The sequence below is a fragment of the Meriones unguiculatus genome, chromosome 14 (assembly GCF_030254825.1).
Source record: "Meriones unguiculatus strain TT.TT164.6M chromosome 14, Bangor_MerUng_6.1, whole genome shotgun sequence".
Classification (NCBI taxonomy): domain Eukaryota; kingdom Metazoa; phylum Chordata; class Mammalia; order Rodentia; family Muridae; genus Meriones; species Meriones unguiculatus.
Genome location: NC_083361.1, coordinates 35,299,353 through 35,326,033, shown reverse-complemented (window position 1 = coordinate 35,326,033; position 26,681 = coordinate 35,299,353). Strand labels below are relative to the sequence as shown.

Genomic DNA, 26,681 nt, shown 5'->3' with positions numbered 1-26,681 from the left:
CTTTCAAACCTAAGAATCTAGGCTTCAGCTCCCCTTCTTCAAACCCAGAATTCAGGCTCCCTCCTCCTTCCCTCACACCTCAGGATCCTGGCCTGTCACTAAACTGAAGTCTTTCTGAGACCTAGAATTTCCTTTCTCACCTCCATCTTTGGTCAGTGTCAATGCCCCTAGTGTGTTTAGTTTGAAGGTTCCTGTATAGGATCCCAGGTTCTCAGCCTTCACCACTGTGAAATCCAGTGGAGTTCACTGGTAAACCCACAACCAAGCTTCTACTGCACCTCTCCCACCCTTCATCCCCCCCCACTCCTCCCCCACCATCTTCTGTCACTGGAGACCGACTAAGGACAGAATACACAGAGGTGACCCTGCACTCTTTATTTGAACCACATTCAAGGGAGGGTATGTCCTTGTCCCTCCCAAGAGTAGCATGTCAGGAAAGGCCCAAGGTAAAAGAGAGGACCTGGAACCCAGGGTTATACCTCCAGCCTGGGATCAGCATCAGGATAAATCACAGAGAGCAATCTAGGACTCCCCCCAAAAGTAGAACTGAGTTCCATGAAAGAAATTTGAAATTCTAGTTATCACTGGGAATAAGAAAGAATGCAGAGTAAAACAGTATTCCAGAGGTGGGCTGAAGGTTGGTTATGAGTGTCAGTTCTGGGGCCTGCTTCAGCAATTAAAGGTGGGGTGCTTGGTTGCTAGGGTTCATGTTATACTATGGTTTTAGAGGTGCATTCATCATGGACATTGCCAGAACTTCCTAGGGCGAGCTTTTCACTTCCAGAGGAGGGGCCAAGTCAGCCTGGGGTGGGCTCATTGCTTCTAGAGGAGGGGCCTGGTCAGCCTGGGGTGGGTTCATTGCTTCTAGAGGAGGGACCAGGACGGCCTGGGGTGGGCTCACTGCCTCCAGAGAAGAGACCTGGTCAGCCTGGGGTGGGTTCATTGCTTCTAGAGGAGGGACCAGGTCGGCCTGGGGTGGGCTTACTGCCTCCAGAGAAGTGGCCTGGTCAGCCTGGGGTGGGCTCATTGCTTCTGGGGGAGGGGCCAGGACTTTGGCTTCCAAAGCTGAGTCTCCACAACCCCTACTGGAGTCTCCTAACTTGTAGAAACGTGCAAAGGTCTCCGAGGGGGTGGTTCCAGTATGAGGGGCAAACCCAGCCGCCTGTGCTATCTCCCCAACACGGTCAGAGAACGCCTTCAACTCCTTGGGCCGTATGTCCACCAAGTACCTGGGTTCAGGAAACTGTGTGTGAGGAGACTGGGTTTTGGCCCAGCTGGGACCTTCCCACCCTGCTCCTCTGGCTCACCGAGCTAATTCCACAACCAGGTTTCCTCCAGGGGCCACGCAAGCCCCGAGCTCAGGACTGAGAAGATGGACCATCCTGAGGAGAGAAAAGGCTAGGAGCTGAGAAACACAAGTGAGGACAGAGGCCCAGAGCAGGTGGAGACTGCAAAGCTCAAGTTCCGGTTCCTGACAAAGAAACTGGGACTCCATCCTAGGGCTCTGAGTATATTTGTGTCCCACTTACCCACAGGACACATAGAGGAGCTGGAACCGGCCCTGATAGCAGGACTTGTGGTGGAGAGTCTGTGAAGAATTGAGAGGCAGAAAGTGCATAGTGAAGGGTTCTTGAGTAGGCACTGCAAAAGAAGGGGTGAAAAAGGTCAGCTCTGGGGCTAGAGAGATGGCTCAGCCGCTAAGAGGGCTTGACACTCCTTCAGAGACCCTGAGTTTGGTGCTCGGCAGCCAGAACCTAACTTTAGTTTTTGGGATATGGCTCCCTCTTGTGGCCTCTGCAGGCACTTACATGTGTGTTCACGCACACATAAACATAAATCTTAAGAGATGGTCAAAGAGATACACACTCGTGGGCAGACAAACAATACTGGAGTTAACACTCCTTGTCCTCTACTTTTGTTTTTGCCTTGAGGCAGCTTTTCATCTTGTAGCTGAAATGTCTGGAATTGTTACCTAAACCAGGCATTTCCTCCTGCCTCAGCCTTCTGAATGCTGGGGTGACAGTCATGTACTGCCACACTCAGATTTCTTGTCTTTTTCTTTAAAAATATTTTTGTTGATTTTTTGGTTATGTGTAAAAGTCAGGTGACAATCTTTACTGAGTCAGCTCTCTCCGGGAGAGAGAGCTGCGCTTCTCCCTGATGAGCTATCCTGTCCACCTTCCTTGTCCTTCCAGAACTCTTTTTATCCTTTCCCTGAGCTACATCGCTGCACATCTGGGGAGGGGGGCCCACGAGACAGAGACCCATTTTACAGACAGGAAATAAAGTGGATGGCCTCTTGAAAAGAGAAACAGGCACTTAGGGAGGAGTGAGTTAAGGAATGGAATAGAAAGAGGGACAGCCAGAATCCATGAAGGCAAAGTATCTAAGCAGGAATCTAGACAGTTCCCAGTTAGACCTCTACTGCTATCTCAGGATTTAGGAAAGGAAGAACAAGAGAGAAAAAGAGAACAAACATCAACCAGAGGCCAACTGCCCAGGTATTCCAAACCAACTCCATTCAAGCCTTCGGAAAAAACAACGACCAGACAAACAAACAAAAAATAGTGCCTCTCTGAAGTTGGCAGCTATTGGCTACCTACCATCTGCCTCAGGCGACTTTGTCTCCTCTTGGTTCTGCTGGGTGGCTCCTGGGCCCCTCCAGGTGGCCACTTCTTTGAACAGCTCTGTAACATTATGCTGTGTGATCTCGCTCGCAGTCTGCCAGGGAGAAAAGGGAAGGGCCGACCTCAGGCTAGGAACATAAAGTGGACTATGCTGGCGAGGGTGGGGCTTCCAGTGCACAGGAGACAGCTAGCCCCAAACTGAGAATTCCTTGTTGCTTTTCCAGGGCTAGGGTTTAGGATGTAGTAAGAGGACTGAATCTCCTCCAAGGAGGAGGAGCAGGTAGGACCCAAGAAGTTGGGGACAAAACCTGTTTCTTGAATGGAGACACTGGACCAAAATAAGGGGTGGAGCTAAAAAGTGTTGGCGCAGCTTGGCGGAAGGGGCAGGGCTTGGAAGGCCAAAAGCAGGAACTTGTCTATTGGGCACAATACTAGTCACCCCTCCCACCTCACCCCAGCCCACACCTTGACCGGTTGTCCATTGCTCCTTCGCAAAAGGCTCTGGTCATCCGCCTCGATGCCATAAGCCACAAAGGGCCCCGTGGCAATGTCCCCCCAGTACCCGCGCGCTGCCACTTGTTCCCCACGCTGGAATAAACAAGGGGATGAGATGCATGTGAGGTCCAAATTAGGAACTTTACGTGGATACCTAAAATACGCAGACCAGGCCTGGGAGTAGACACACACGTGGCTCAGTAGGCGACCCGACGCTAGGGTCCTGTTGGGCACATGGTAAGCACTCGAGTCTCTGAGTTCAAAGGCAACGCCTGTATCCCGCCAGCGTCTGAATTCCTGTATGTGGATGACTTGGGCCTGAGGTAGAGGAGGGGAAGAAGGCCCTGATGAATCTGGTATAAGACCCCAAACTGTAGGAATCCCTCCTATCTCAGACTCAGAGGTGCAGGCCCAGTCCTCCTCCGTCAGACACAGGAGTCCAGACCCCGGCCCTCCTCCCTCAGACCTCAGATGCCGGCCACCTGCTCCCAGGCTTCCTCACCCCTCGATCGTGCAGCTTCATGCTCAGGTCCCAGTCGGCCACGCCACGCCGGGCATCATAGCGGGAACCCAGGTAGTGGCGCACCCTCGAGTCCCAAAGGCGACTCATGGGGAAGACCTCGGGTCCTTTCTCCCCACCTGACCAGAAGCGGAACACGGCCTCCAGGGCATCCCGCTCGCGGAACTGCAGAGCCAGAAAAGCATGGAGAGAGCCAGAGATGCAGGGAAGGCTCCCCTCCATCCCATTAGTGGGAATGATTACTTAGGGGTGGAAAAAAAGAAGACTCAGAGAGCAAAGCCTCCCCTAACCCTAGCCCCAATAGTGGGAGTCAGAGGTGGGATTGCGACCCCCACACCCCAGCCTGCTGCAGCTGGTCAAACCCTCTGAACTCCTTTCCATTCTTCCTGCAGCAGGTCATATTTCAGACCATGCTCCCCTCCCTGCCCCCTAGCAGTGGTGGACAGCTGTGGCACCTTGAGCGACCGGAGGCTGAGCCAGGGTAGTTGCTCCTCCAGGCGGTCAGGCTCGGGGACCAGTTGAGCCAGGAGGCTAGCCTGGGTGCGCACGAAGGCAGCTACCGACGGTCGCAACAGCGCATTCCCCCACAGCTCCAGGAAGGTCTCACTCCGCTCTGGAGGGAGGTGGGAAGGATGACGCCGGAGGGGAGACATGGCAAACTGCACCTCCCCGGGAACTGCAACCACCACCCAGCACTGCGAACTGGCGCAGCGACTTCAGCAAAGCCAGCTGATCTATATCCTCAAGCCTCTTTTTAAAAGTTTATTTTTAACAAATTAAACTTTTATTCATTGTATGTGCCTGAGTGGACATCTGTGCACCATGTGCAAGACAGAGGTCAGAAGAGGGTGACACAGCCCCTGGAACACAAGAAAACTTTTGTCTGAAAAGCAAAGCAAAGCCAAACCCAAACCAAAGCACCCAAAACTCCACAATAAAGATGAAATAATTTAATATTGTAACACCGCTTTTTTTTTTTTTTTTTTTGAGACGGGATTTATCTGTGTAGGTAGCCTTGGCTGCCCTGGACTTTGTAGACCAGGCTGGCCTTGAACTTACAGAGATCTGCCTGCCTCTGCCTCCAGAGTGCTGGAATTAAAGGCGTGCTTCACCATGCCCGGCTAATAACCTGTTTCTTGAAGTGGATGTCTTGTAACACCACTTTTTTATTTTACCGTTTTAATTTGGTATTAGGGATGAAACCCACTGGACAATGGTGGCGCACGCCTTTAATCCCAACTCTTGGGATGCAGAGGCAAGCTGATCTCTGAGTTTGAGGCCAGCCTAACCTCCAGAGTGAGCCCCAGGACAGCCAGGCCTACACAGAGAAACCCTGTCTTGAAAAACAAAACAAACAAAAAGGATGAAACCAAGGGATTTCCATGTGCTATGCAAGCATTCTACCAAATGAGCTACATGCCCCCATACACATTATATACATATGCAATTTTATATAAAATTATCAGATAAATGTAGATATATTGTGGTCCGAATCTTACAAATGCCACAGAAGAGAGCTACAGATAAACTAAGTTTGAGTTACTTAAGAACCGTATGTTCTCCATGCTCTGAGCTGTTAGTGGCAATGACCGACTATACTCACATTGCTTAGGGCAACCTGTGCCTATAATCTCCAATGCTGCTGTGGAACCTGAGACAGGAGAATCCCCAAAGTCCAAGGCAGCCTGATCTACAGCAGTAAACCTCTGTCGTAACTTCTCAGGGTCTCTTACACCTAAAATATTCATTCAGGTGTAGTGAGCTGATGCTGTGGGTGGGGGAGGGGAGGGGTAAAGGTGCCTGCAGCCAAGCTTGGTGATGAACTTATTTTGAGCCTTGGGATCCAAGTGGTGGAGGGAGGAAACTACACTGGTGTTATAAGCCAAACAGTACACAGTTTTCTCCAGAATCCTCACATGGATCCTATCAGCAGGGAATGGTAAGATGCCTCTACAGATAAGGATGCTTGCTGCCAAGCCAGAGGACCCAAGTTCAATGCCAGGGACTCATTTGGCAGAAGGAGAGAACCAACTCCCACAGCTGTCCTCTGACCTCCACTTGGCATCCATGGCATGCTTGTGCACACACACAATATAAGTACGTACTAAGACTCACATTGGTGGAGAACCTTCTAGGACCTGTATTTTGTAAATGTAAGAATGCAAAGGATGAGACAGGAAATAGAGACGGAAGGGCTTTGTTTTTCTTCCGCCTTTTACACTTTACTTTGTGTGCGTCTCTGTCGTGGCACATGTGTGGGAGCAGGTGAGAGCTGTAGGAGTCAGTTCTCTCATCCCACCAGGTGACCCACATCACTGGATCCATCAGGGCATCAAGCTTAAGGGCAGTCACCTTTTCCAGCTGAGCCATCTCCATAGCCTCTGTTTGTTTGTTTTAATGGCATTTTAGGTATCCCATGGAGCCTAGAACTCCATGTAGCTAAGGACAACCTGAACTTCAGAGTTTCCTGGCCACCTCCCTAGTGGTAAAAAACCTATTCTGCCATACGAGGGCTTTGGGCACTAACTCTACATCTCCAAGGTTTTATTCATTCATTTCACATTTTGAGACAGGGTTTCACTATGTTCCCTGGCTTGCCTGGATCTTGCTATGTAGACCAGGCTGGACTTGAACTCGAGATCCACCTGCCTCCCTCTGCCTCCTGAGTGCTGGGATTAAAGGTGTGCACTGTCGTGTCTGACCCATCTCCAAAATTTATAAATCACATCTTGGAAGGCCAGCATCTTTGAAAGGAGAGGAAAGAGCCTTGAGTTGGAATGCTAGAGTCTTTGTTTTTGTTTTTCCAGACAGGGTTTCTCTGTGTAGCCCTGGCTGTCCTGGAACTGACTCTGTAGACCAGACTGGCCTTGAGTTCCTTGAGATCCATCTGCCTCTCTCGGCTTCCCTAGTGCTGAGATTAAAGGGGTGTACCACTGCTGCCTGGCTGAATACCAGCTTCTTAAATGACTGACCTTGGAGCCCCATCTTCTCAGGTTCCTCTAGGGCTAGACTGAAGATCAGCATGTGTCGTGCCACAGCTTCCAGATTATTCTCCAGCACGTAAAACTGGAAGGGTGACAGACAAGACAATTCTGCAGATCTAGGAGCCCAGAACACCAGCCTCCCCGGCTCCAGAATGGAGAAGGAACCCAACAGGGCCCTTGCACAAGCTAGGGCAGCACTCCACCCCTGAGCTGCATTCCCAGGGCTGATTTCCTGTTTTTCTTTCTATTGTGAGGTCAGGTCTCTCTAGGTAGCCCTTGAACTCTAGCCTTTAACTCTGTAGCCCAGGATGGCCTTGAACTTGAGATGCTTCTCCTGTCTCAGCCTCCTGAGCAGCTGTGATCACTGGCTTCAAACACTAGGTCAAGCTTGCCAGTCCCCGTTCTTCAGCCACAGTTTAGATTCCAGATCATGCCTCACACCACTACTGGAGATCTGGTCCCTAGGCTCTCCCTCTTACTGAGTGAAGCCCAGGAGGCCCAAACCCGAGGGCCTTACTTCTCTATGACATGGGTCTGAGACCCCCAGTTTCCACTTCCTCAGATGCCAAGGCCTAGCTTCCAGCCCCTCTGTCCTGTAGGACCTGGAAACTTTCATCCCAATCCCCCCTTCTCTCAAGGACTCGGGAATCTGGCTTCTCACCCAGTCCATCCTGCCCCATCCACGACCGCAGAATCCCAGCTCACATTGAATCTCCTGAGAGGCCAGAGCGCCGCCCTGGCCAGCGTCCGAAGCATGTGTCTCCCATCCACAGAACCTAACAGGAGAACATCCAGCTCCGGGATCTTGTGCTCTGTAACTGCCTGTGACTCTGGGTCCACAGGAGGGCCTGACAAGACGATAGTGGGCAGACACTGGTGGCTTCGTCTCCTTCGTTTCCAGCAGCTACCTTTAGAGGCTAATGCAGAGGGCCTGGTACCCCAATCCTGGATTCCAAAGACAGCTGTACCTCTGCCTTATGGTATTCAATATCATCAAAGAAGATTCTCGGGGCCGTCCCTCTCCCCAAGCCATTTAATTATGGGAACGTTGGCATACACACCCCTTTAGTATTGCCTACACAAGTTCTGTGGGGTATGCGCACGTGGGAGTCGGAAAGGTACCTCTGTATAAGGCACCGTGTGGTCCTGGGGTAGAGACTTACTTTCAGCCTGTAGGTCCAGCGCTGGGGACAGACCCCACCAGGACACTGAGCCAAAGCCGGAGCCGGAGCCCGCAGGTGTGGTCATCGCCCTGGGAAATGGATCCTGGGAATTCCATTTTTGTCCATCCTATCCCTTTCTCGGTGCCCCTCATTTCTTGCCCCTTCGCCTCCAAATTGATCCCCTCACCTTTATCCTTCCAAAACTCCGGAGGTGGCCCTTCTCCAGCAGGGTCCGGGGCTGAGCTCCTGAAAAAGCCTGCACAACTGCCTCCCAGAGGTTCCGCCCTCTCTAAGTAGTCAGCCAATGGAAGTAGGTGGTCTTGCAGCGGCTATCAACTGACCAATGAACATGAAAAGGTGCAGCCTGCTACGAACTTTTGACCAATAGAAGCGCCGACGGATGGCTGCGGCACCGTCCTGAACAGGACGCTGGACGCGGTTGTCATAACGACAGCGCCTCCAGAAAGCGTGCCTGCCAGTGTATATATGTCCAAATTTCTAGAAAAGGGAAGACCTAGCTTGCTGCTTCAAATTAAATCAGAACTGAAAGAAATCTCTTTTCTTTCTTCCTTTTTTTTTTTTTTTTTTTTGGACAGGGTCCTTCTGTCAAAAAGAAGTTATTTGAACTTGCAGCAATACTCCTGTATCAGTCTCCTGAGTTATGGATTTAAGAGTTGTGAGCCACTGCTCCTGGCTTTGAATGAAATCTCTATGACTCCAAACTCCAAACTACAGCAGGGAGCCCAGATTCATGCCTTCAGATCTCTAATTTGTCTGTTTGTTTGTTATTGTTGTTTCACACCTGGAATCTGCCTGGACACAGGCCTCACCAGGTGGAAAATAGGACCCTGCGCAGTAGATTTTCAAGAATATGTGATCAGGCTGCTACTCACAGTCATTACTCGGTAATAAATTCTTAGCAGGCACCGTGGCACAGCCCTGTAATCCCAGCATTCTGAAGGCAGAGGCAGAAAGATAAGTGGTTCAAGGCCAGCACTTGAACACATTATTCCAGACCAGCAGAGGTGACAAAGTAGGACTCTGCATAAAAGCAAAGAAAAGCAAAGTAAACAAACAACAAACCCTCCCTCTTGGAGCTAGCTCAGCAGTTAAGAGCACTTGCTGCTCTCCCAGAGGGGGAAGAGTTCAGTTCTCAGCACCCACATCAGAAGGTTCATAACTGCATGTACTTCCCACTCCAGGGGATCTGACACCTTTTTCTCAACTCTGTGGGCACCCACAAATACGTTTGCTCTGTGGGTACACACATGTTAACACAAATAAAGAATTAAATTTTTTTTTCATCTCCATTCTGGGGAGATACCTAATATTGGTCTTTCATACCCTAAGCAATTAGCAGAATTACTAGAATGAAGAAAAAATTAAAGGAGACAATGCTACTGAAATAATATCTTCAGGGCTGGCATCAGTTTTGGTAGCATCCTTGATAAGCATGCTTGAAACACTGTCCCATCCCCTACACCACATAAAACCAGGTGTGATAGTACATGATTATAATCCAGTCATTGATGGGGGGTAAATTGGGGAGTTATGGGTTGGAAATAGGGTTAGTAGTTCAAGCTGGATTGTATAGAAAGGGACTGGAGAGATGGTTCAACAGTCAAGAACACTGGGTACTCTTCCAGTGGACCTGGGTTCAGATCCCAACACCCACAAGGCAGGCAGCTTGTAACCATCAGTATGTAATGCCTGTTCCAGGGTATTTGACACCCTCTCCTGGCCTCTGAAAACACACATGTAGGCGGTGCACAAGTATGCATACTGAGGGCACACATGCAGGCAAAACACTAATACACATAAAATAAAAAGGTGTATCTTTAAAAAGAAGTGTATGTTATACTATCATCAATTGCATTTCATAATATATAATTGCAGGTTCATGATGAAACATAATAACTCACACCTTTGTGTGTGCTTTGTACTATATGCATGTATGGGTGCTTGTGCCCATGAAAATGCAGAGGCCAGAGGAAGGGGTTTAGTGCCTTCCTCTTTCACTGTCTGTCTGGTTTCCTTAAGAGATCTCTCACTAGACTGCAAGTTCACCATTTTTGTTAGGCTGCTCCCTGAATCTGTGAATCTGCTCTCCAGTGGTCATATTCCTGACACTCTCAGTCATGCCTGCCTTTTATATTGGTGCTTTGTATTTGAACTCAGGTCTACACAGCAAGCTCTCTTATGTCATACTTCTTTTTGTGGTGGATAAGTTTCCATTCTATTTCTCCCTTATCATTATGTGTGTCATCCATTCCTTTATAAAATTAATTAATTTTTTATTAATTATAATTTATTCATTTTGTATCCCAGCTGTAGTCCTTTCCCTCATCTCCTCCCAATCCCACCCTTTTTCCATCTTCTCCTCCCATGCCCCTCCCCCAGTCCACTGATAGGGAGGTCCTCCTCCCCTTCCACCTGACCCTAGCCTATCAGGTCTCATCAGGACTGGCTGCATTGTCTTCCTCTGTGGCCTGGTAAGGCTGCTCCCCCCTCAGGGGGGTGGTGATCAAAGAGCCAGCCATTGTGTTATTGTCAGAGCCAGCACCTGTTCCCCTTACTAGGGTACACACTTGGACACTGAGCTGCCATGGGCCACATCTGAGCAGGAGTTCTAGGTTATCTCCATGTATGGTCCTTGGTTGGAGTATCCATCTCAGAAAAGACCCCTGAGCCCAAAATTTTTGGTTCTGTTGCTCTTTTGTGGAGCTCCTGTTCCCTCCAGGTATTTCGTCTCCCCCTTCTTTCATAAGATTCCCTGCACTCTGCCCAAAGTTTGGCTATGAGTTTCAGCCTCTGCTTCAATACCCTGCTGGGTAGAGTCTTTCAGAAGCCTTCTGTACTAGGCTCCTGTCCTGTTCCCTGTTTGTGTCATCCATTCTTAGTACGTAATTCAAACTTTACCTCAGAAAAGGTCTCCCTGACTTCTCTAAATTACCTCAACATTCATTGGACTCCTTTTTTCTTTTTAATGTCTATCCCAGGCTGACCTTGAACTCATGATCCTCCTGCCTCCACCTCCTTCAGCAAACCCTACCAGTGTGTGCCACCTTTTTCAATTTTTTTAAGATTACTTTTTATTGAGATAGTGTCTCTCTATTATGTAGTTCTGGCTGTCCTGAACTTGCTATGTAGAACAGGCGAACTTCAAGCTAACAGAGATCCACCTGCCTCTGCCTCCCGAGTGCTAGGACTAATGGCATGTGTCACCGTACCTGGCCTAGATATATGTGTATGTTTGGCCTTCATGTTTATGCACTACATGTATGTCCAGTGACTGTGAAGGTCAGAGGAAAGCATCAGATTCCAGCTTCAATTACGTTTGCCGTGACCCAATATGTCAATGCTGGGAACTGAACTCTGGTCCCTCTGCAAGAGCATCAAGTATTCCTCACCACTGAGCTATCTCTCCAAACCTTGGATTTATTTCTTAACATCAGTGGCCATTTGTAATAGACTTTTTTTTCTTATTGATCTACATTCTTGTTGAGATGAAAGAACCCAGAGACCTCAATATATTACCCTAAATTATAACAGGTCTGGGGACTAGAGAGTTGGCTCTGTTATTAAGAGCACTTGCTTTTCTTGAAGAGGACCTAGGTTAGGTTCCCAGCGTGCACATGGTGGCCCACCATGTGCTACTGATTCTAGTCCCAGAGAATCCAGTACTCTCTTCTGATTTCAGCGGGTATCAGGTGTACTCGTGGCTGGTGCATAGAGACAGGCAAAACAACCCATACACACAAAATAATAAAATAAATCTTTAAAATTTAAAAAAATACATCATAACAAGTTCAAGTACCAGGACTTAAAGTCAAACTTATTGGCTATGTGACTCTAAACAAATTCTCTTCATCTGTCAATAAGAATAAAGATTGTATTGATAATGAGTTTGCTGTGAGGGTGATATTGGCAGTAGTGGTGGTAATATTTAATTATATATAATATACTGTCTTCATAAGAGCAACACAGTCACACAGGAGAAATAACAGCTATGATCTTGTGGAAATGCCTTTCTTGCTTGCCTTCTTTTTTTGTTTTTGTTTTTTTTTTTTTTTTTTTGAGGCAGAGTTTCTCTGTATAACAGCTCTAGTTGTCCCAGAGCTCGCTCTGTAGACAAGACTGACCTCCAACTCACAGAGATCCACCTGCCCTTGACTCCAGAGTGCTGAGATTAAAGGTGTGTACCACCACACCCAGAAATTTTGTGGGAAAATTTTATATCTTTATGGCCACCATAACCCATGTATGTAATCTGATTTCCTTGCTCACTGGCTACCAGGAAGCTCAGGGGACAAATCTATACTCTTTTCCTAGTATCTGAGGATACTTCGTGCCCCATTTCCTACTTAACCTGCTTCCTTCCCAAACAGCAGAGACCTTGTGTACCATGCCAAATACTGACAGGGGAGAAAAGAAGTTAGCAGAGAAATCATCTTCCCAGAGAGATGATGGGAAGCAACATGTGTTGAAAGAAGGAAGGGGAGATGGTACCAATGGCTTTTCCTCAAATAACTGAAAAGGTCAGGTGCCTTGAAGATAAAAATATGTTCTTGTTTTAATCCCAAGTGTGGGATTTTAGTTGGGTTTTAGTTTGTCCACAGCTTATAATTGTTTTATGCGGGGCATGATCAGCTGGAATCGGCCTGCCTCCTACAGTATAAAGGGGGGCGTGGTCTAGGACTTTGAGGATATAAATATGAGAGCCCAGAAAGAGAAGGTGTAGCATATGCGGTGGTGGCATGTGGCAAGTGGCAGTTTGGAGAGGCCAGAGATGGACGGTGTGGTGGTTTGGAGCAGACAGATGCAGCAGCTTGGAGGAAACAGCTGGCTGCCCTTTACTAGTGATGAAGATTGGTACAGCCCCTAAAGACCCATCGACCCTAAACAGCTGGGAGAAGTAAAGCAGTCTGCTCCTCCTCTCCCCACTAACCTTCTCTCTCCTACCTAGGGTTAGAGGGTTGGAAGGGAGAGGTATTAAGGAACCCCAAATAAAAGAGAGCTTAAAAATAAGCATTACTGAATGGGGAGGAGGTCCCCCCCATCAGTGGACTTGGAAAGGGGCACGGTGGAGATGAGGGAGGGAGGGAGGGAGGGACTGGGAGGGAATGAGGGATCGGGACACGGCTGGGATACAGAGTTAATAAAATGTAACTGATAAAAAAAAATAAAATAAAAAAAAACTGAAATAAAAAAAATACTCTAAAAAAAAATAAGCATTACACGTAGATTCTGTGGCTATTTGAGGGCAGAATGGCCATGGACTCTGGAGACTTCATGGACTTTCTGAATATTTCAATTGGAAATTTGTTTCCTTAATAAGAGTAAGTCACTGAGGAGTACGGTATGGGATTGTTTCTAGTCTTGGTCCACACTTCAACAGAAGCTATACACAGAAGACCTCAGGGAAAATAAGATGGAAGTAAAGAAGAGAAAAAGGAGAGGAAAGAGTGCATAACTGAGCATGAAGGGCCTGGTGTTGCAGATCTGTGATCTCAGATACTAAGGAAAATGAGGCAGGAGAATGACAAGTTTAATGCCTGCCTAGGGTACACAGTGGGTTTAAGGTGAGGCTGTGCAACTTAAGTAAAACGAGGACTAAGAGTAAGGATCAATGGTAGAGTGAATCCCTAGAATCTCCCTAGTAAAGTATCTGCCTAGAATTCCCCAGTAAGGGGCCAAGGGTGTGGTTCAGTGGTAGAGCTCCTGCCAGTGAGAGGATGTGAACACTGCTCAGTGATCCAAGCCTTACCTGGTTGGTGAGCCCATGAACTCCTTACAGCAGTCACACAGCAGGTATTATTACTATCATATGTTTTGTTGTTGTTTGTTTTGTTTTGTTTCTTATGAGAAAATCAAGGTTCAGGAAAAGAATGGCTAAGTGTATGAGTGGGTTGGTGGTAGGTGAGTAGGTTCCCTGCGTGAATTTCCAGAGTGTTTAGTGTTAACTTTGTCCTGGCATGCCTTTGGGACTGGAGATGAGCTTCATTCTTGGTCCCAGTCACAGTGTCCTGCTCCCCACCCCACCCCCACATCAAGGAGCACTGGAGCCACGCCTCCAAGCTGTTGAGTATTTATTTGGCCCCAGAAGCAGTACAGGAGTCAAGCTGTGTGGGAAAAGTTAAGATACTGGGAGAAATGAGATAACAGGCTTCACAGCTGATTGTCAAAGCAGAGGGTAGGACCCTGGGATAGAGGATGCCAGACTTTCCCACCTCCCCACAGGATCACCGTGGTCTCAGGGTATGGGAGTGGTGCTGGAAGTTGGAAACCTCGCCAATGTGGAGGTAGGAATGAATTCGATGTTTGGAAAGTAGGAGGTAGGGCATGGGGAGTGGTATAAGGGGCTGGGAGAAGGGATATGGAGTCAGGCGCTTGCCTGATGGGAATCAGGGTGCAGGCATTGGCCTGGCTCGGTCGGGAGGCCGTAGTGAGTGCCACTGGGCAATGGGCCGCCTGGGGTTGGCTAACATGTCAGCCCAGTGCCTAAGGCCAGCCCCACCTATGGCTGCACCCACTGCCACTCTCCCAATGGCCTCATTCTTGCCCAGTTTGTCATAGTCCAAAACAGTCAGCTCCACGTGGACTTTCTGTAGTGGGGAAAAGAGGAGATAGGAAGGTAAAGGAAGGAAGCATGGAAAGAGGCACAGGGTCATTGTCAAGGACATTCTCTCCCTGTGGCCAGGCTATGTAGGGACATTGCTGCAGGAGCTTGGGACAGAGAGGGGTGGCAGTTGGAAAGGACAAAAGGGTGCCCTGGAGTCTCTGTGCCTTTAAAAGGAAATTCTTCCTTCCTTTCTTTTTCTGTTTGAGACAGGGTCTCACTATGTAGTCCTGCCTGGCCTGGAGCTTGCTATGTAGAACAGGCTGGCCTTAAAGTCATAGACATCGCATGTCTCTGCCTATGGAATGCTGGCTCTAAAGGCAAGCACCATAACACCCTGCTAAAAAACAAACTTCTACAGAGATAAACCCTCAGGACCCATTGTCCAGAGCTTAGTAGGACTCTCCGTAAAGACCTGGGCTCAGAAGATGGGCAAACATGCAAGTCCTTGATATGGGTGTCATGACTAAGCCATAACCTGGCCAGCCTTGTCTCTAAAGATCATATAAAGGCTTTTTTCTATAGAACTGGGTGGTCTGGGCTTATAGGAAGCAGAGCTTGCTGGGGACAGGCATTCTATCCACACATACAAGTCTTCCTTAGGGCAGGGCATGCTTACAGCCAGGTTGTAGGGCCCGGGCTCTTGGTCTCTAAAGGAAGAAGTGAAGATGGATAATACCACCTAGGACTCTAGGACCTGACCTCTTCAGTGATGCCTAGGCTCCTTTCCCTTTGCCACTACCTTCCCTGAGGGCTCCTGTGGTGGAGCCCATTGGAAGCAGGGGCATGGCTGCACTCACCTGCACTTGGTCGCAGGGCACCTCAAAGCTGAAGGCCTCATTGTAATAGGGGTTCAGAGTGTTCTTTTTAATGGTGGTTTTCTTCTTCCGGACCTTTTTGCCTCCCTGAAGCAGATGCACCTTGACGTAGGGATCTGGGAAAAGAAGGCTTCATTCAACACCCTGCTGAGCTCATGGGGATTAGGTCGCGTGGAAGCACTGGGGACTCTCCATAGAATGGCCGTATGCACCCCTCAGATCCCCTTTTCTGAATAAAATCAGATCTGTGTCATCCCACAGGAGTGTGGGGCTCTGCTGTCCCCTAAGAGGCCCTCCAGGTCAGGAAGCTGTTAGAACCCTCAGGCAAAAATACACTCCCTGTCCTGATTTTTTTTTTTTTTGTCAACTTGATACAAGCTAAAGTTATCTGAGTACAACATAAATGAGAAATGCCTCCATAATATTGGCCTGCAGATATGACAGTGGGGCATTTTCTTACTTAGGGATCGATGTGGGAAACCCAGCTTACTGTGGGTGGGTATGAGGCCTGGACAGATGGTCCTAGATGGTATAAAGAGCAGGCTGAGCAAGCCATGGTAGCAAGCCAGTAAGCAGCACTCCTCCATGGCCTCTGCATCAGCTCCTGCCTCCAGGTTCCTGCCCTGTTTGAGTTCCAGCCCTGACTTCTTTCAGTGATGGAATGTGACATGAGAGTTGTGAGATGAATAAATCTTTTCCTCCCCAAATTTATCTATCTATCTATCTATCTATCTATCTATCTATTGGTTTTTTGAGACAGGGTTTCTCTGTTGTCCTACTCATTCTGTAGACCAGGCTAGCCTCAAACTCACAGAGATCTGCCTGCCTTTGCCTCCCGTAGTGCTGAGATTACAGGCGTGTGCCACTACACCTGGCTCCCAAGTTTTTTTGGTCATAGTCTTTTTCACAGCAGTAGAAACACACACACTCTCTCTCTCTGTCTCTCTCTCTGTCTCTCTCTCTCTCACACACACACACACACACAGACACACACATACAGTCCTACGTCGTCTTTTGTTTTTCTCACACACCTGACAGTCCTCCCACATCCATCTTCTTAAGGTTTTTCGCTTCCAGGACAATGACAGTGAGCTTTCCGGCGGTGGGGACGTAGCGGAGAGAGAAGCAGATGTCCCCCAGTTTCTCCTGCTAAAAGGAGCAATAGAACCGATGACCTAAGTTGGCCTGCGGTCCCTTGCCTGCTCGCTTTGGAGTAAAACCGTCCAGAGTTAAGCACCAAGCAAGTCTATCTATTCCTTGGAGCCAGCTAGCTTGCCCTCTGGCACCCAAACCAAAAAAGGGCTTGAGACTTTAAGAACAGCATGGTCTGTGATCTGATTGGCCCAGAGCAGGGATGGGCATGGTCACACATGCTCACCTCCTCTTTGGGAGCCACCTGTAGCTCTCGCCAGGCCTGTACTGGCCGCCCCAGGTTCACTGAACTCATGGGTACCCGCACCTCCCCGATGGCATCATTGCGGGAGAAGCGATCGAAGTCATACACCGCCATGACCAGCACTCTGCCTCCTAGTTCCACGTAGGGGACCTGGTGAAAGAGAGCACGAAGGGGAGCGTGGGAAGTCAGAGAGCAAGTGGGTACAGCATATTCAGGTGGATGTGGAGTAGGGCAGGGAGAGTCTAGGAACCTCAGTAAAGTACATGGATCCACAGAAGGAAATACTTGTTTAACAGGACACAAATAGCTCACAGGGAACAAGGAAATGGATAGCGCAGGCTTTGATCGCCAGTGTTCCCAGGGAAAACTCCACATCGCGAGGAACAGCTTCCCACCTCTTATACACATAAGCTGGCAGCCGCCGCCTGATCTGCCAGTCCTTGGCGGTCCAGGGACTAGAGGTAGGCTGAGGACCAATGGGGTGAGGACAACAGGAACTCACCTTGAAGGCAAATGTCTCCCCAAAGTGTGGATTCAGGGTCTGCCGATGCACCTTGGTCTCATGTCGTCTCCGCTTGTCTGGCAGCAGATAGACACTAACATAGGGGTCCGAGGAACCTCCTAGGTCCAAGGCCGCCAGTCCCTCCGCTTGCAAGATGCCCACCAGGAGCTGTAGTTGCCCAAATACAGCGTGAAGACTCTAGTCTTAGTCTTCCTCCGGATTTTCACTAGGAAGTAAGGGCTGGAGTACCTGGGGACACCCCCCCCCCCAAAGCATTCACCCTCCTTCACACCCACCTGACCAGTCTGGAAGTCATAATCCAGTGAATACTGCAGTCGTCCTAGCTGGTGCTTGTCTGTTACCTGCTGTCCTGGCATGGATGGTGAGGGATCCAGCTCCTCTATTTCAGGCTGAACCTGGAAAGCCAGGGGCAAGGAGGTGGACTCTTCCCCTGAAACTAGCACCCTCCAGGCTTGGAAGCCTCAAGAGGCTCACAGATTCCTCCCTCAAGCCTTCAATGATTGTTTGTCTAAACACTGTTTGATTAATAATGTCTGGAATGAGACATGGTAACATAAAGGCAATATATTTGTCAGCATTTAATTAGTGATATCTGCTATGGACAGAAGATAGACATAGTGAGACACAGTTCTGGCACTATTCATTCCTCCACATCCTAATGAAAATATTGGGATAACAGTTCAAATTTCCACCATTGATATTATCACAGGAAAAATGGCATATTTACCATGTACTTGGCATTAGCATATGAGTTTTTTGTTTTGTTTTGTTTTTTTTCTTTTAACCTAGGTCATACATTCTCAAAGTCCAGTGTGAATCTAATCTCCACCAGAGCTGAGTGGCAAAATACCAAAGTCACCTCATTAGGGCTTCTGATTCACTAGATCTGGGTGACATTACATCCGGAACTTAAATTAGAACAAAGATTGAGATGATTCTGTCACAGATGGCCTTTGAAACCACTGCCTTAAGGAATAGGAATGGAGGCTGGGTTCCTGACCCCCAAAGGGAATCCTAATAGTTAATAATTATAATAGCAGCTACTTATTGAGCAAGGAGAGGAAATATGTGTTAATTACCATGGACTTGAGGCTTAGAGAACAAAAGTGTAGTTCCCACAGGTGAAAATGGTCCTTAGGGTTAGAAGCCCAAGACGGCCTGGCTTACATTCGACTCTGCACTCAGAGGGCTAATATTCAGATTCTACCAGAGTCATTATTTTTAAAATGCATAGGTGTGTGTCTTCACATGCATATGTGCACGTGAGTGCAGGAGCCCATGGGGCCAGAGTCACTGGATGACCAGCAATTGGAGTTACAGGTGGTTGTGAGCCACCCTACATGGGTGCTCCTAACCACTGAGGCATCTCTCCACACTCCCTAGTCTTTTTTACTTTTGAAGGGTCCATCTAAGTCCTGTGTGTGTGTCTGTGTGTGTGTGTGTGTGCCCATTCATGCACACATATGACATATATGCTGGAGTGACTTCTCCAGAATATTTAGGGTAGTGTGGCTGTAGATAGGACTGTGTGTGTGTGTGTGTGTGTGTGTGTGTGTGTGTGTGTGTGTGGTGGTGGTGGTATGATAGATGCCTGTGTGTGTTGGTATAATCAGTCTATTCCTGTGTGTGTGGAAGTCAGAAGTTAACTCTGAGTATCTTCTTCTATCACTCTTAATCTTAATTTTTGAAACAGGGTCTCTCACTGAACCTAGAGTTTACCATTTGCACTAAACTGGCTGGCCATGAAGTTCTAGGGATATTCCTGTCTCTACACTCCTTACCTCCATTAGAGGAGCTAAAGGCATTCGTGGCCACACCCAGCTTTTGGATGGGGATCAGAACCAAGGATCCCATTCTTGCTTTGCAACCATTTGCCTACTGGATGTCTTTACTTGTATGAGTGTTTTCCCTACATGTGTACATGTGTGCATGTGTGCATGTGTGTGCCTGGTTCCCACAGAAATCGAAAGAGGGTGCTGGGTTTCCTAGAACTGTAGTGACAGATGGTTGTGAGGCACCATGTGGGTGCTGGGATCCAAATCCATGTCTTCCCCAAAGGCAGCAAGTGCTCTTAACCACTGAGCTGGCTTTTCAGCCCTGATGTTTTTGTCTTGTTTTAGATAAAGCTTCACTGTGTAGCCCAGGCTGGCATTACAGGCATTATATAGCTCTGACTGACGTTGAACTCACAGCAATCCTACTGTCTCAGCCTCCCCAAGTGCTGGGATTACACATGTGCATCACATAGAGGTCAGACAGTAAAGTTCTTGTGGACAGTTGCTAGCTCTGATCCCCAGAGTCCAGTGAATAAAGAGAGATTAAGAAGTGAAGAAGCCAGCACTCAGGGAGGCAGAGGCAAGCAGATCTCTGTGACTTCAAGACCAGCCTGGTCTACAAGGTGAGTCCAGAACAAGGATACACAGAGAATCCCTGTCTAGAAAACAAAACAAAACCAAAGGCAGAGGATAGCTGGGTCACTGAAGGGAGCCGGATGGGGTTCCAGTGTGTAAAGGGAAGGACTGAGAGGCTGTCACACCTTATCTATGTAACTCCGACCCAGCTCCTTCACTTCCTGAAAATGGACTTGGGTTTGGGCTTGGCTCTTCTTGCCCATCCGCCTCCGACAGCGCTTCCGGTAGAGACAGAAACAGCTGCTGAAGACCAGGAGGCTTGAGCCCAGCACGATGGCTGCCAGGACCCAGGCAGGAACTGTAGAAGGATGGACACAACATGCATCAAAGCTTGGGGAAATCGGTTAGCTAACTAAGTATTTATTCCATATGACAGCTTAAATGTTAGCCTGGTTTTTCCTCTAACCAATTCCATTCCATTTTAATCCCATTTTTTCCTTCCAACCAATCTCATCTCTAAAGCTCAATTGCTGCCCTAACCCAAACTGACATGATTTGTTTTCTTATAATCCTGATGTCTCTACAGCCATCTTAATTTCTGCTCAACCCATACTTCTTTGAGAAGGCTCACTCCTGGGCCTCAGTTTCACCCACTTATGATCCCACTCCATGTCACACTCTTGATCCACTTCTGGTTTTCCTCTTAGATCTGTCTCTTTGTTTCACTATTTCAGATTCTAGTCTGGGATACCGACCCACGATCCCTGTCAGATTTTCCTGCCTATCCACCCAAGTGTGCATCTGAGTCCTGGCCCCGGGAATCCAGCCAGGCTTTCCTTGGGGACTAGCCCAGGGCTTCCTCACCTGTGGCCTGCCTAATGCGGCTGGAGTCTGGAGGTGTCTCAGGCGCTGGAGACCCCAGGGTCGGGGGTTCCGGGAACATGGCGTCGAGGTTCTGCGGTGCTTTCTGCAGAGGTACCCAAGTACCCTATCCCCCCACCCTACCCCTGCCGAAACATCCAGTGAGTTTTCCGTGCATCAAAGAACCCCACATCCCATTGGTGCATACTGGGAGTTAGTCTCAGCCTCTCCAAGCCTAGGGCCGGTTTTGGGGGACCCAATGCCATTACAAAGAGACACTCCATCTCTGTAGGCAACCCCAACCATCCTCTTCTACGCTTTCCTCGCCCTTCCCAAAGGCTTGAACCGGAAGAAGGCGAAGGCAGGCGTGGGAACCAGCAGACCACTGTTGCCCAGAGCGACCGCCAGGCTCCAGTCAGGGTGATAGCAAGGCTGGTTGCTGGGTAACGAGCCTGTTGCCAAGACAACGGGAGGGACTGACGCACAGAAATGAAGACCGGGCGGTGCCGGTGCCTGGGACCCAGGACGGGCGATCCCGCCGCCCAGCCAGGGTACTTGAGGGCGGCCTGTGATCTGTGCGTCTACAGCGGCTCCTCCCTCCGCATCTGACCCCTTGCTGAGGTGGGGGACCTGTCCCGGCACCTCTGCCGGGCCCCATATCCTCTGGCTCTCGAGTCTCTCCCCAGCACCCTGACTCGTCTTCCACCTGTTCTCTTGGTCTCCACTTCTCTCTCGACCCTAGAAGGGCATCTTCCCTGTGGTGTCCCCCACATCCTTCTCTGGTCCGTGTCTCTGCGGCCCTCTGTTGTCTGGCCTCTTGTCTGGTCTCTCTTGGTCTCTCTCTGCTTTCTGCTTTTCAGCCTGTCCTCTTTGTCTCCACACCTGTCTCTCTTCACATAACCTGCCGCTCAGAGACGATCCTTGTCGGCAACCCTCCATCCTATACCCACCCCTACCCCTCCCACACACCTTGGTCCCTCTGAGAATAGAACTGAGTACGTGGCTTGAACAGAGGGTCCCAACAGCTCCTACCTGCTAGGTGGCTGGACAGGACCCTCCCGGAGGTGCCGAGTCCTGGGCTGCCGGGACCCCGCCCCCAGCACGTGGGTGGATGGCGCTGCCTCTGTGCTGAACGCAGAGCTCGGCGGGGTGGGGGCGCGGCTGAGCCAGCCAGGCTGATGCCAGTGCCCCTGTGTGTGAACGCGCGCACGTGAGTGTATGTGTGCATATGTGTGCGTGCGTGTTCTGCCGGGGAGAAAGGAGAATGCCCTGCTCCGCCCCTCGGCCTGCCACACCCGAGAACCACCATGGCGCCCACGTACGTTGATCTTAGTACCCTAGAAGGTTCTGGCTAAGTCATCAGACAGCTACACTGAGCACCAGCCTCCGCAATACACACACACACACACACCCCGCTTATTACAATACAAATAACCAGACTCTAGAGCACTCGGTTTTAGGACCCATCCTAAAGCCCCTCTGGAGACCCAAGTACTCAGCAACCCAGACTCTTGAGGTAAGAAATAAGAGCCGCCAGCATCTTTGCTCTCGGACACCCTTTTCTCTTGACCAGTCCCTAGAAGGGAGCACTTACACCCCTGGCTGCAGCCAACACAGAACCTACACTTCTGTGAATGTGTGTACGTGCGCCCGTGTGTGCCGGTGTTTAGAGTAGTGCACGTCCAGGTGTGAGTGCATGTGTGTGAAGGTCAGAGACAACTTTGCATGTTTCTCCTCGGGTACCATCCACCTTTAAAAAAGGTGGATCTGCCATTTTACACATAAAATTGCCTCCATTACACACTGAAATAAACATCCCTATTGTCCTATAAACATAACTATATATTACTCATAATCTTTACTATTCTTACATTGAAGGAAAAATCTTCACAGTATACTGCTGCAGGTATGTCTTCCCTTAGGGCCTGCTGAACTTTAAAAAAAAATACCATCTAGCATCCAGTGACAACTGTCAGCCATTTCCTCATTCCATCTTAAATGCTTTCATATTCAGATAATAAGACTTCTATTGTAACTGTCATCCTGTGGTTACGTTCTGATTGGAGAAGATAGATTCTCAACAGCCAGTTCACCGCCCATTTGGCTAAAAGACTGTCCACTTTTTAAATTACATAGCCAGGTGTGGTGGTGCATGCTTTAATCCAGCACCCGGGGGGAGGCAGAGGCAGGGGGATCTCTGGTCTATGTAATGAGTCCAGGACAGCCAAGGCTACACAGAGAAACCTTGTCTGGAAAACCAGGAAAAATACAATACATTGTATTTTTTGTGTGGGGAGTGGGCATGTGTGGGTCAGGGGACAATCTGAAGGCACTGGCTCTCTCCTTTCGCCATGGGGACCTGGGACTTGAACTCAGGTCATTGGGCTTCACAGGAAAGTCTTTTTCCAGCTAAGCCATCTCAGCGTCCTCATCCATCTGGTCTCTCCCTGGCTTAGACACACTAAGTAAGCTTGGCCGGATACCCCCAAAGCCCCGGGGACCTCCCTGCCTTTGCCCCCTCACTTCTGCCACTACAAGCAAGCCCCCTGACACCCAGCATTTTCCACATGGACTCTGGGGCCCAAACTCACTTTAGCAACTGGACTATCCTCCCAGCCCAAATCACTCTATTCTAAGGTGGTGAAATATAATGTGCTCCTAAAGTTAGTTTCCTCCATAGGTGTTTGCTCAGTCTTTAAGACCTTTAAGGAACCCCTCTCCTACCTCATTATTATCTTCTAGAGACAAATAAATAAATAAATAAATAAATAAATAAAAGCCACTTTCAGTGGGAAGAGTTTAATAAATTATACAGAAGGAAATAATGTGCAGACATGGGACACGGGGAAACCACAAGCAGAGGAACTCCCTCAGACCCCGATTAAAGGAGACTGGTTTGGTTTCTAAAGTAAAAAGGGGGCAGTTACCTGCTTGCCTTTACTCCTCAGGCAGCAGAATTCCAGACCCTGATTCCTTCTTCTGACTCCAGGGTCCAGCCTGTTTCTTTGAGACCCTGGATACCCAGGCCACGCCCACCTCCTCTCAAAGAACAGAACCTGCCACCCCTGTCCTCAGGCTCCCAGCCCCCAGGCTCACAAGTTGAGGTACATCAGACTCTTCCTGCCTTTGGAGAAGAGGAGAGAGGCATCCAATGGTCTTCTACCACAGGGACGGGGATGCTGGGCCTCCAACCCTCATTTCTCTTGGAGGTCCAGGTATCTGGGCTCCATCATGGGTCCAGATCTGGCCTGAGTATGTCTGTGTGTAGGCTCAGCACCCAGAAGGGGAAACCTCAGAGTCATGGGCTCTGATGGCAGCTGCATTCTCATAGATGAGGCTGGCCACATTCTCATACACTGCCTCCTTCGGGACGAGGTCTGGAGCTGACTTCTGGAGGGATCTCAAGATGCACTGGTGGAGGAACACATACTGGGCCTGGGGAAGATGCAGAGGGATGAAGGATGCTTCTTGGAGGGTCCCCCACATCACCCGTGCTGTCCCCCAAAGCTCCCTTACCTCTGTCTGCACCATCAGTGGCCGGCTCTCTCTCATCCTCTTCACAAAGTTGAAGGGACCTACCAGCCCCTCACACTCCAGCTGCCGGAGCAGGACATCCAGTGCAATGAGGGTGCCTGTCCGGCCCACGCCGGCACTAGGCAAGGGACAAGACAGGGGTCAGGCCTCCAAGGGAGGGAAGTCTGGAGTTCTAGGTGCTGAGATTGCATGATTTTACAGCACTCAGAGACTGTGGCACTCCTCAAGACAGTTTAAATCGGGGACTGTGACACAAGTGGCTGAGGCTAGGGTTTTCTATATCCGTTGGCCATCTGCTGTGATCTCTGCTTCATCTTTTCACTGATCCCAAGCATGGAAATAAGATGTAGCAGCACACCCACTGTACAGGTGGCAAAATGAAAGCTGAGGAAGGCAAGTCATGTGTACCACGCCACACAGCTAATAATGGGTCTGGAAGAACACCTATACAAATTGGTTTTGTGATTTTGTTGTTTTGTTTTGTTTTTCAAGACAGGGTTTCTCTGTATACCCTTGGCTGTCATGGAACTCTCTCTGTAGACCAGGCTGGCCTTGAACTCAGAGAGATTTGCTTGCTACTGCTTTTTGAGTACTGGAACTAAAAGTATGCACCACCCCTCAGACAGGGGTTTTTCAAAACAGGGTTTCTCTGTATACCGCTGGCTGTCCTGGGAACTAACTTTGTAGACCAGGCTAACCTAGACCTTAGATATCCACCTGCCTCTGCCTTCCAAGTGCTTGGATTGCAGGCATGCCACCATGTCCAGCCCAAAACCACTTCTAAATTTTTTATTTTGCTTTTAATTATATAATTAATGTGTGCCTGTCCATGACAGGTTCTGAGTCCCTGGGGACAGAGATAGAGCTCTCCTATAGAGAGGCTTCTAGGTGGCACTCACCTGCAATGCACAATGGGCAGGCCTCCATCCATGGTTTGGTCCAACCATTGCCGAAGCACCTTTTGGAAAGCCAGCAAGGGGTCTAGGGAGTAAGGAACTCCATGATCTGGCCAGGCCAGGTAGTGGAATTGACGTACAGAGAGAGTCTGCTGCTCCTCCATCTGAAAGAAGTGAAAGCAAAGGAGGGAGAGTGCAGAGGTCCCAGAAGTTTCTATGTCTAATGGGGCTTCTCTGGGACACGTACTACATGGACACTTTTTGAGGAGTTCTGGGTGGGGTTGGAAGGACTCACGTGGAAGAGCTGAAGATCCCTCACTGCCCAGTTCTCTGTCACTTCCTCACTTATCAGCGTCACCTGCAGCTGCCCATGAGTGCAGGGCTGAGCATCCAGAGGCCAATAATGCTCACACTTCACCTGGACAGTCAAAAAACAGAGGACAATACACTCTATGTATGTGTGTGCGCGCATGCCGATGTGGTGCGTGTGTGTGCGTGTGTGTTTCTATGTTTGTCTGTCTGTGTATGGTGTGTCTGTGTATACATGTGTATGCATGTACCCATGTGTGTAAGTACACTGTGGGGAGTGGATATGGATGTGGGTGCTTGAGGCTGGTCTTGGGAGTCTTCCTCACCCACTCTGTACTGAACTCTCTGAGGCAGGGTCTCCCACTGAATACAGAGCTTCCCTGATAGAGCTAGTCTGGCTGGCCTGCTTGGCTCAGAGGTTCCATTTCTCTGCCTTTTGAAGACTAGAATTCCCAGTGAGTCACTATGCTCACCTGGTGTTTGTGTGGTCCTGATGCTTACATGTCAAGTTCCTTATCTGCTAAGCCATCTTCCCAGCTCTGGGAACAAGACACCTTTGCCATGTTGTCTTTTTTCTTTCTTCCTGAGAGGATGTCACATAGCAAATGCTGATCTTGAGCTTTATTTGAAGTCAAAGATGACTTTGACTTCTGATCCACTGGCTTCCACCTCCAGAATTCTGGGATTATAGGTTTGTACTGCCTCACAGGTTTGTACAGTGCTATTAAGCAAAAACAAGCCTCTCACATGACTATTTATTTATTTATTTTCATACAGTATCCTACCTACATAAATGCCTACATGCCAGAAGAAGGCACCAAATCTCATTATAGATGGTTATGACCCACCATGTGGTTGCTGGGAATTGAACTCAGGGCCTTTGGAAAAACAGCCAGTGCTCTTAACCTCTAAGCCATCTCTCCAGCCCCATATGAATTTTCTAATCAAGGTGAAAATATGCTTGCTGCCATGGCAACAAGAGAGGACTTATGGGTGCCAGGTCTAATAGATTCACACCAGTCAAGAGGACTCCTTAATCCTTAATTAAGCCTGTGGAGCCTTGATATAGTTTGACTGTGCCTCTACTCAAAATTTATATACTGAGAGCCTCATTCCCAAATTCATACATGAATGGTATTTGGAGATAGGATCTATGGGAAGAAACTAGGATTAAATGTTGTCCTAAGGGTAAGGCCCTCAAGATGGTATTCGTGATTGTATATGACTAGGAAGAGAATTGGCACACTGGCTCAGCCTCACCATTGTACTCCCCATCTTGTCATGCTGGAGGAAGAAGGCCCTCTCTAGATGCCAGAATCACACTCTCGAACACATCCCACTCTCCAGAAGCAAAAGCTACATGAACCTTTGTTCTCTACAAAATATCCAGTCTGTGGCATTGCCTCACCACAGCAGAACATGAACCAAGACACACACACACACACACACACACACACACACGGACCTGTGGACCTTCTGAGGGTGGCTGAGGGATGGGTGCATGTTGAAGACTGCTGGAGTTACACTGGAGAGATGCAGAGGTATGTAGAAGGGACTGCACAGCGTTAGTGTCCAGGCTGGGCAG

General features: G+C 49.0%; 3 protein-coding genes across 8 annotated transcripts in view; all 3 read right to left on the bottom strand.

The window, feature by feature from the left end:
• Positions 1-716: 716 nt before the first annotated feature.
• Positions 717-8,080, bottom strand: Dnaaf3 (dynein axonemal assembly factor 3). Of its 5 annotated transcripts, none has more exons than XM_021657294.2 (12): positions 7,977-8,080; positions 7,790-7,878; positions 7,332-7,474; positions 6,615-6,708; positions 4,098-4,255; positions 3,625-3,807; positions 3,315-3,440; positions 3,093-3,215; positions 2,604-2,721; positions 1,530-1,641; positions 1,308-1,382; positions 717-1,229 (listed from the first exon to the last, which is right to left on the bottom strand). In XM_021657294.2, exons 2-12 carry the CDS (start codon positions 7,872-7,874, stop codon positions 761-763), a joined length of 1,686 nt encoding a protein of 561 aa, XP_021512969.1. In that variant the 5' UTR covers positions 7,875-7,878; positions 7,977-8,080; the 3' UTR covers positions 717-760. The 5 variants fall into 5 exon arrangements, with proteins under 5 accessions (XP_021512969.1, XP_060223121.1, XP_060223119.1 ...); XM_060367138.1 differs by having other exon boundaries at positions 7,332-7,402; XM_060367136.1 differs by having other exon boundaries at positions 7,790-7,892; positions 7,977-8,065.
• Positions 8,081-13,861: 5,781 nt separating this feature from the next.
• On the bottom strand, positions 13,862-21,616 carry Syt5 (synaptotagmin 5). 2 transcript variants are annotated; one of them, XM_021657291.2, is made up of 9 exons: positions 21,390-21,616; positions 20,361-20,503; positions 19,682-19,854; positions 17,421-17,540; positions 17,125-17,292; positions 16,605-16,772; positions 16,258-16,375; positions 15,209-15,342; positions 13,862-14,394 (listed from the first exon to the last, which is right to left on the bottom strand). In XM_021657291.2, the coding sequence occupies exons 2-9, from the start codon at positions 20,437-20,439 to the stop codon at positions 14,194-14,196; spliced, it is 1,161 nt and encodes a 386-aa protein (XP_021512966.1). In that variant the 5' UTR covers positions 20,440-20,503; positions 21,390-21,616; the 3' UTR covers positions 13,862-14,193. The 2 variants fall into 2 exon arrangements, with proteins under 2 accessions (XP_021512966.1, XP_021512968.1); XM_021657293.2 differs by having other exon boundaries at positions 16,258-16,372; positions 21,390-21,606.
• Positions 21,617-23,140: 1,524 nt separating this feature from the next.
• Ptprh (protein tyrosine phosphatase receptor type H) overlaps positions 23,141-26,681 on the bottom strand; it is a 29,544-nt gene continuing 26,003 nt past the window's right edge. Inside the window, exons 16-19 of the mRNA XM_060367135.1 lie at positions 25,083-25,205; positions 24,791-24,951; positions 23,874-24,009; positions 23,141-23,792 (exon numbers count right to left, since the gene is read on the bottom strand). Of these exons, the coding sequence (XP_060223118.1) occupies positions 23,628-23,792; positions 23,874-24,009; positions 24,791-24,951; positions 25,083-25,205 (585 nt within the window). The 3' untranslated portion in view covers positions 23,141-23,627. The remainder of the gene's footprint in view (positions 23,793-23,873; positions 24,010-24,790; positions 24,952-25,082; positions 25,206-26,681) is intronic.

What these genes read in the sequence shown, in the direction of transcription:
- Dnaaf3 (XM_021657294.2), bottom strand. Translation starts at nt 7,874, where the DNA reads ATGACCACACCTGCGGGCTCCGGCTCCGGCTTTGGCTCAGTGTCCTGG. An exon ending in CTCCTCTATGTGTCCTGTGG is followed by an intron (nt 1,383 to 1,529) that starts GTAAGTGGGACA and finishes TTCTCTCCTCAG; the next exon opens with GATGGTCCATCTTCTCAGTC. An exon ending in CTGGTTGTGGAATTAGCTCG is followed by an intron (nt 1,230 to 1,307) that starts GTGAGCCAGAGG and finishes TCCTGAACCCAG; the next exon opens with GTACTTGGTGGACATACGGC.
- Syt5 (XM_021657291.2), bottom strand. Translation starts at nt 20,439, where the DNA reads ATGTTCCCGGAACCCCCGACCCTGGGGTCTCCAGCGCCTGAGACACCT. An exon ending in CCGCATTAGGCAGGCCACAG is followed by an intron (nt 19,855 to 20,360) that starts GTGAGGAAGCCC and finishes ATCCTTCTACAG; the next exon opens with TTCCTGCCTGGGTCCTGGCA. An exon ending in GTCGGAGTTACATAGATAAG is followed by an intron (nt 17,541 to 19,681) that starts GTGTGACAGCCT and finishes CTGGCTTTCCAG; the next exon opens with GTTCAGCCTGAAATAGAGGA.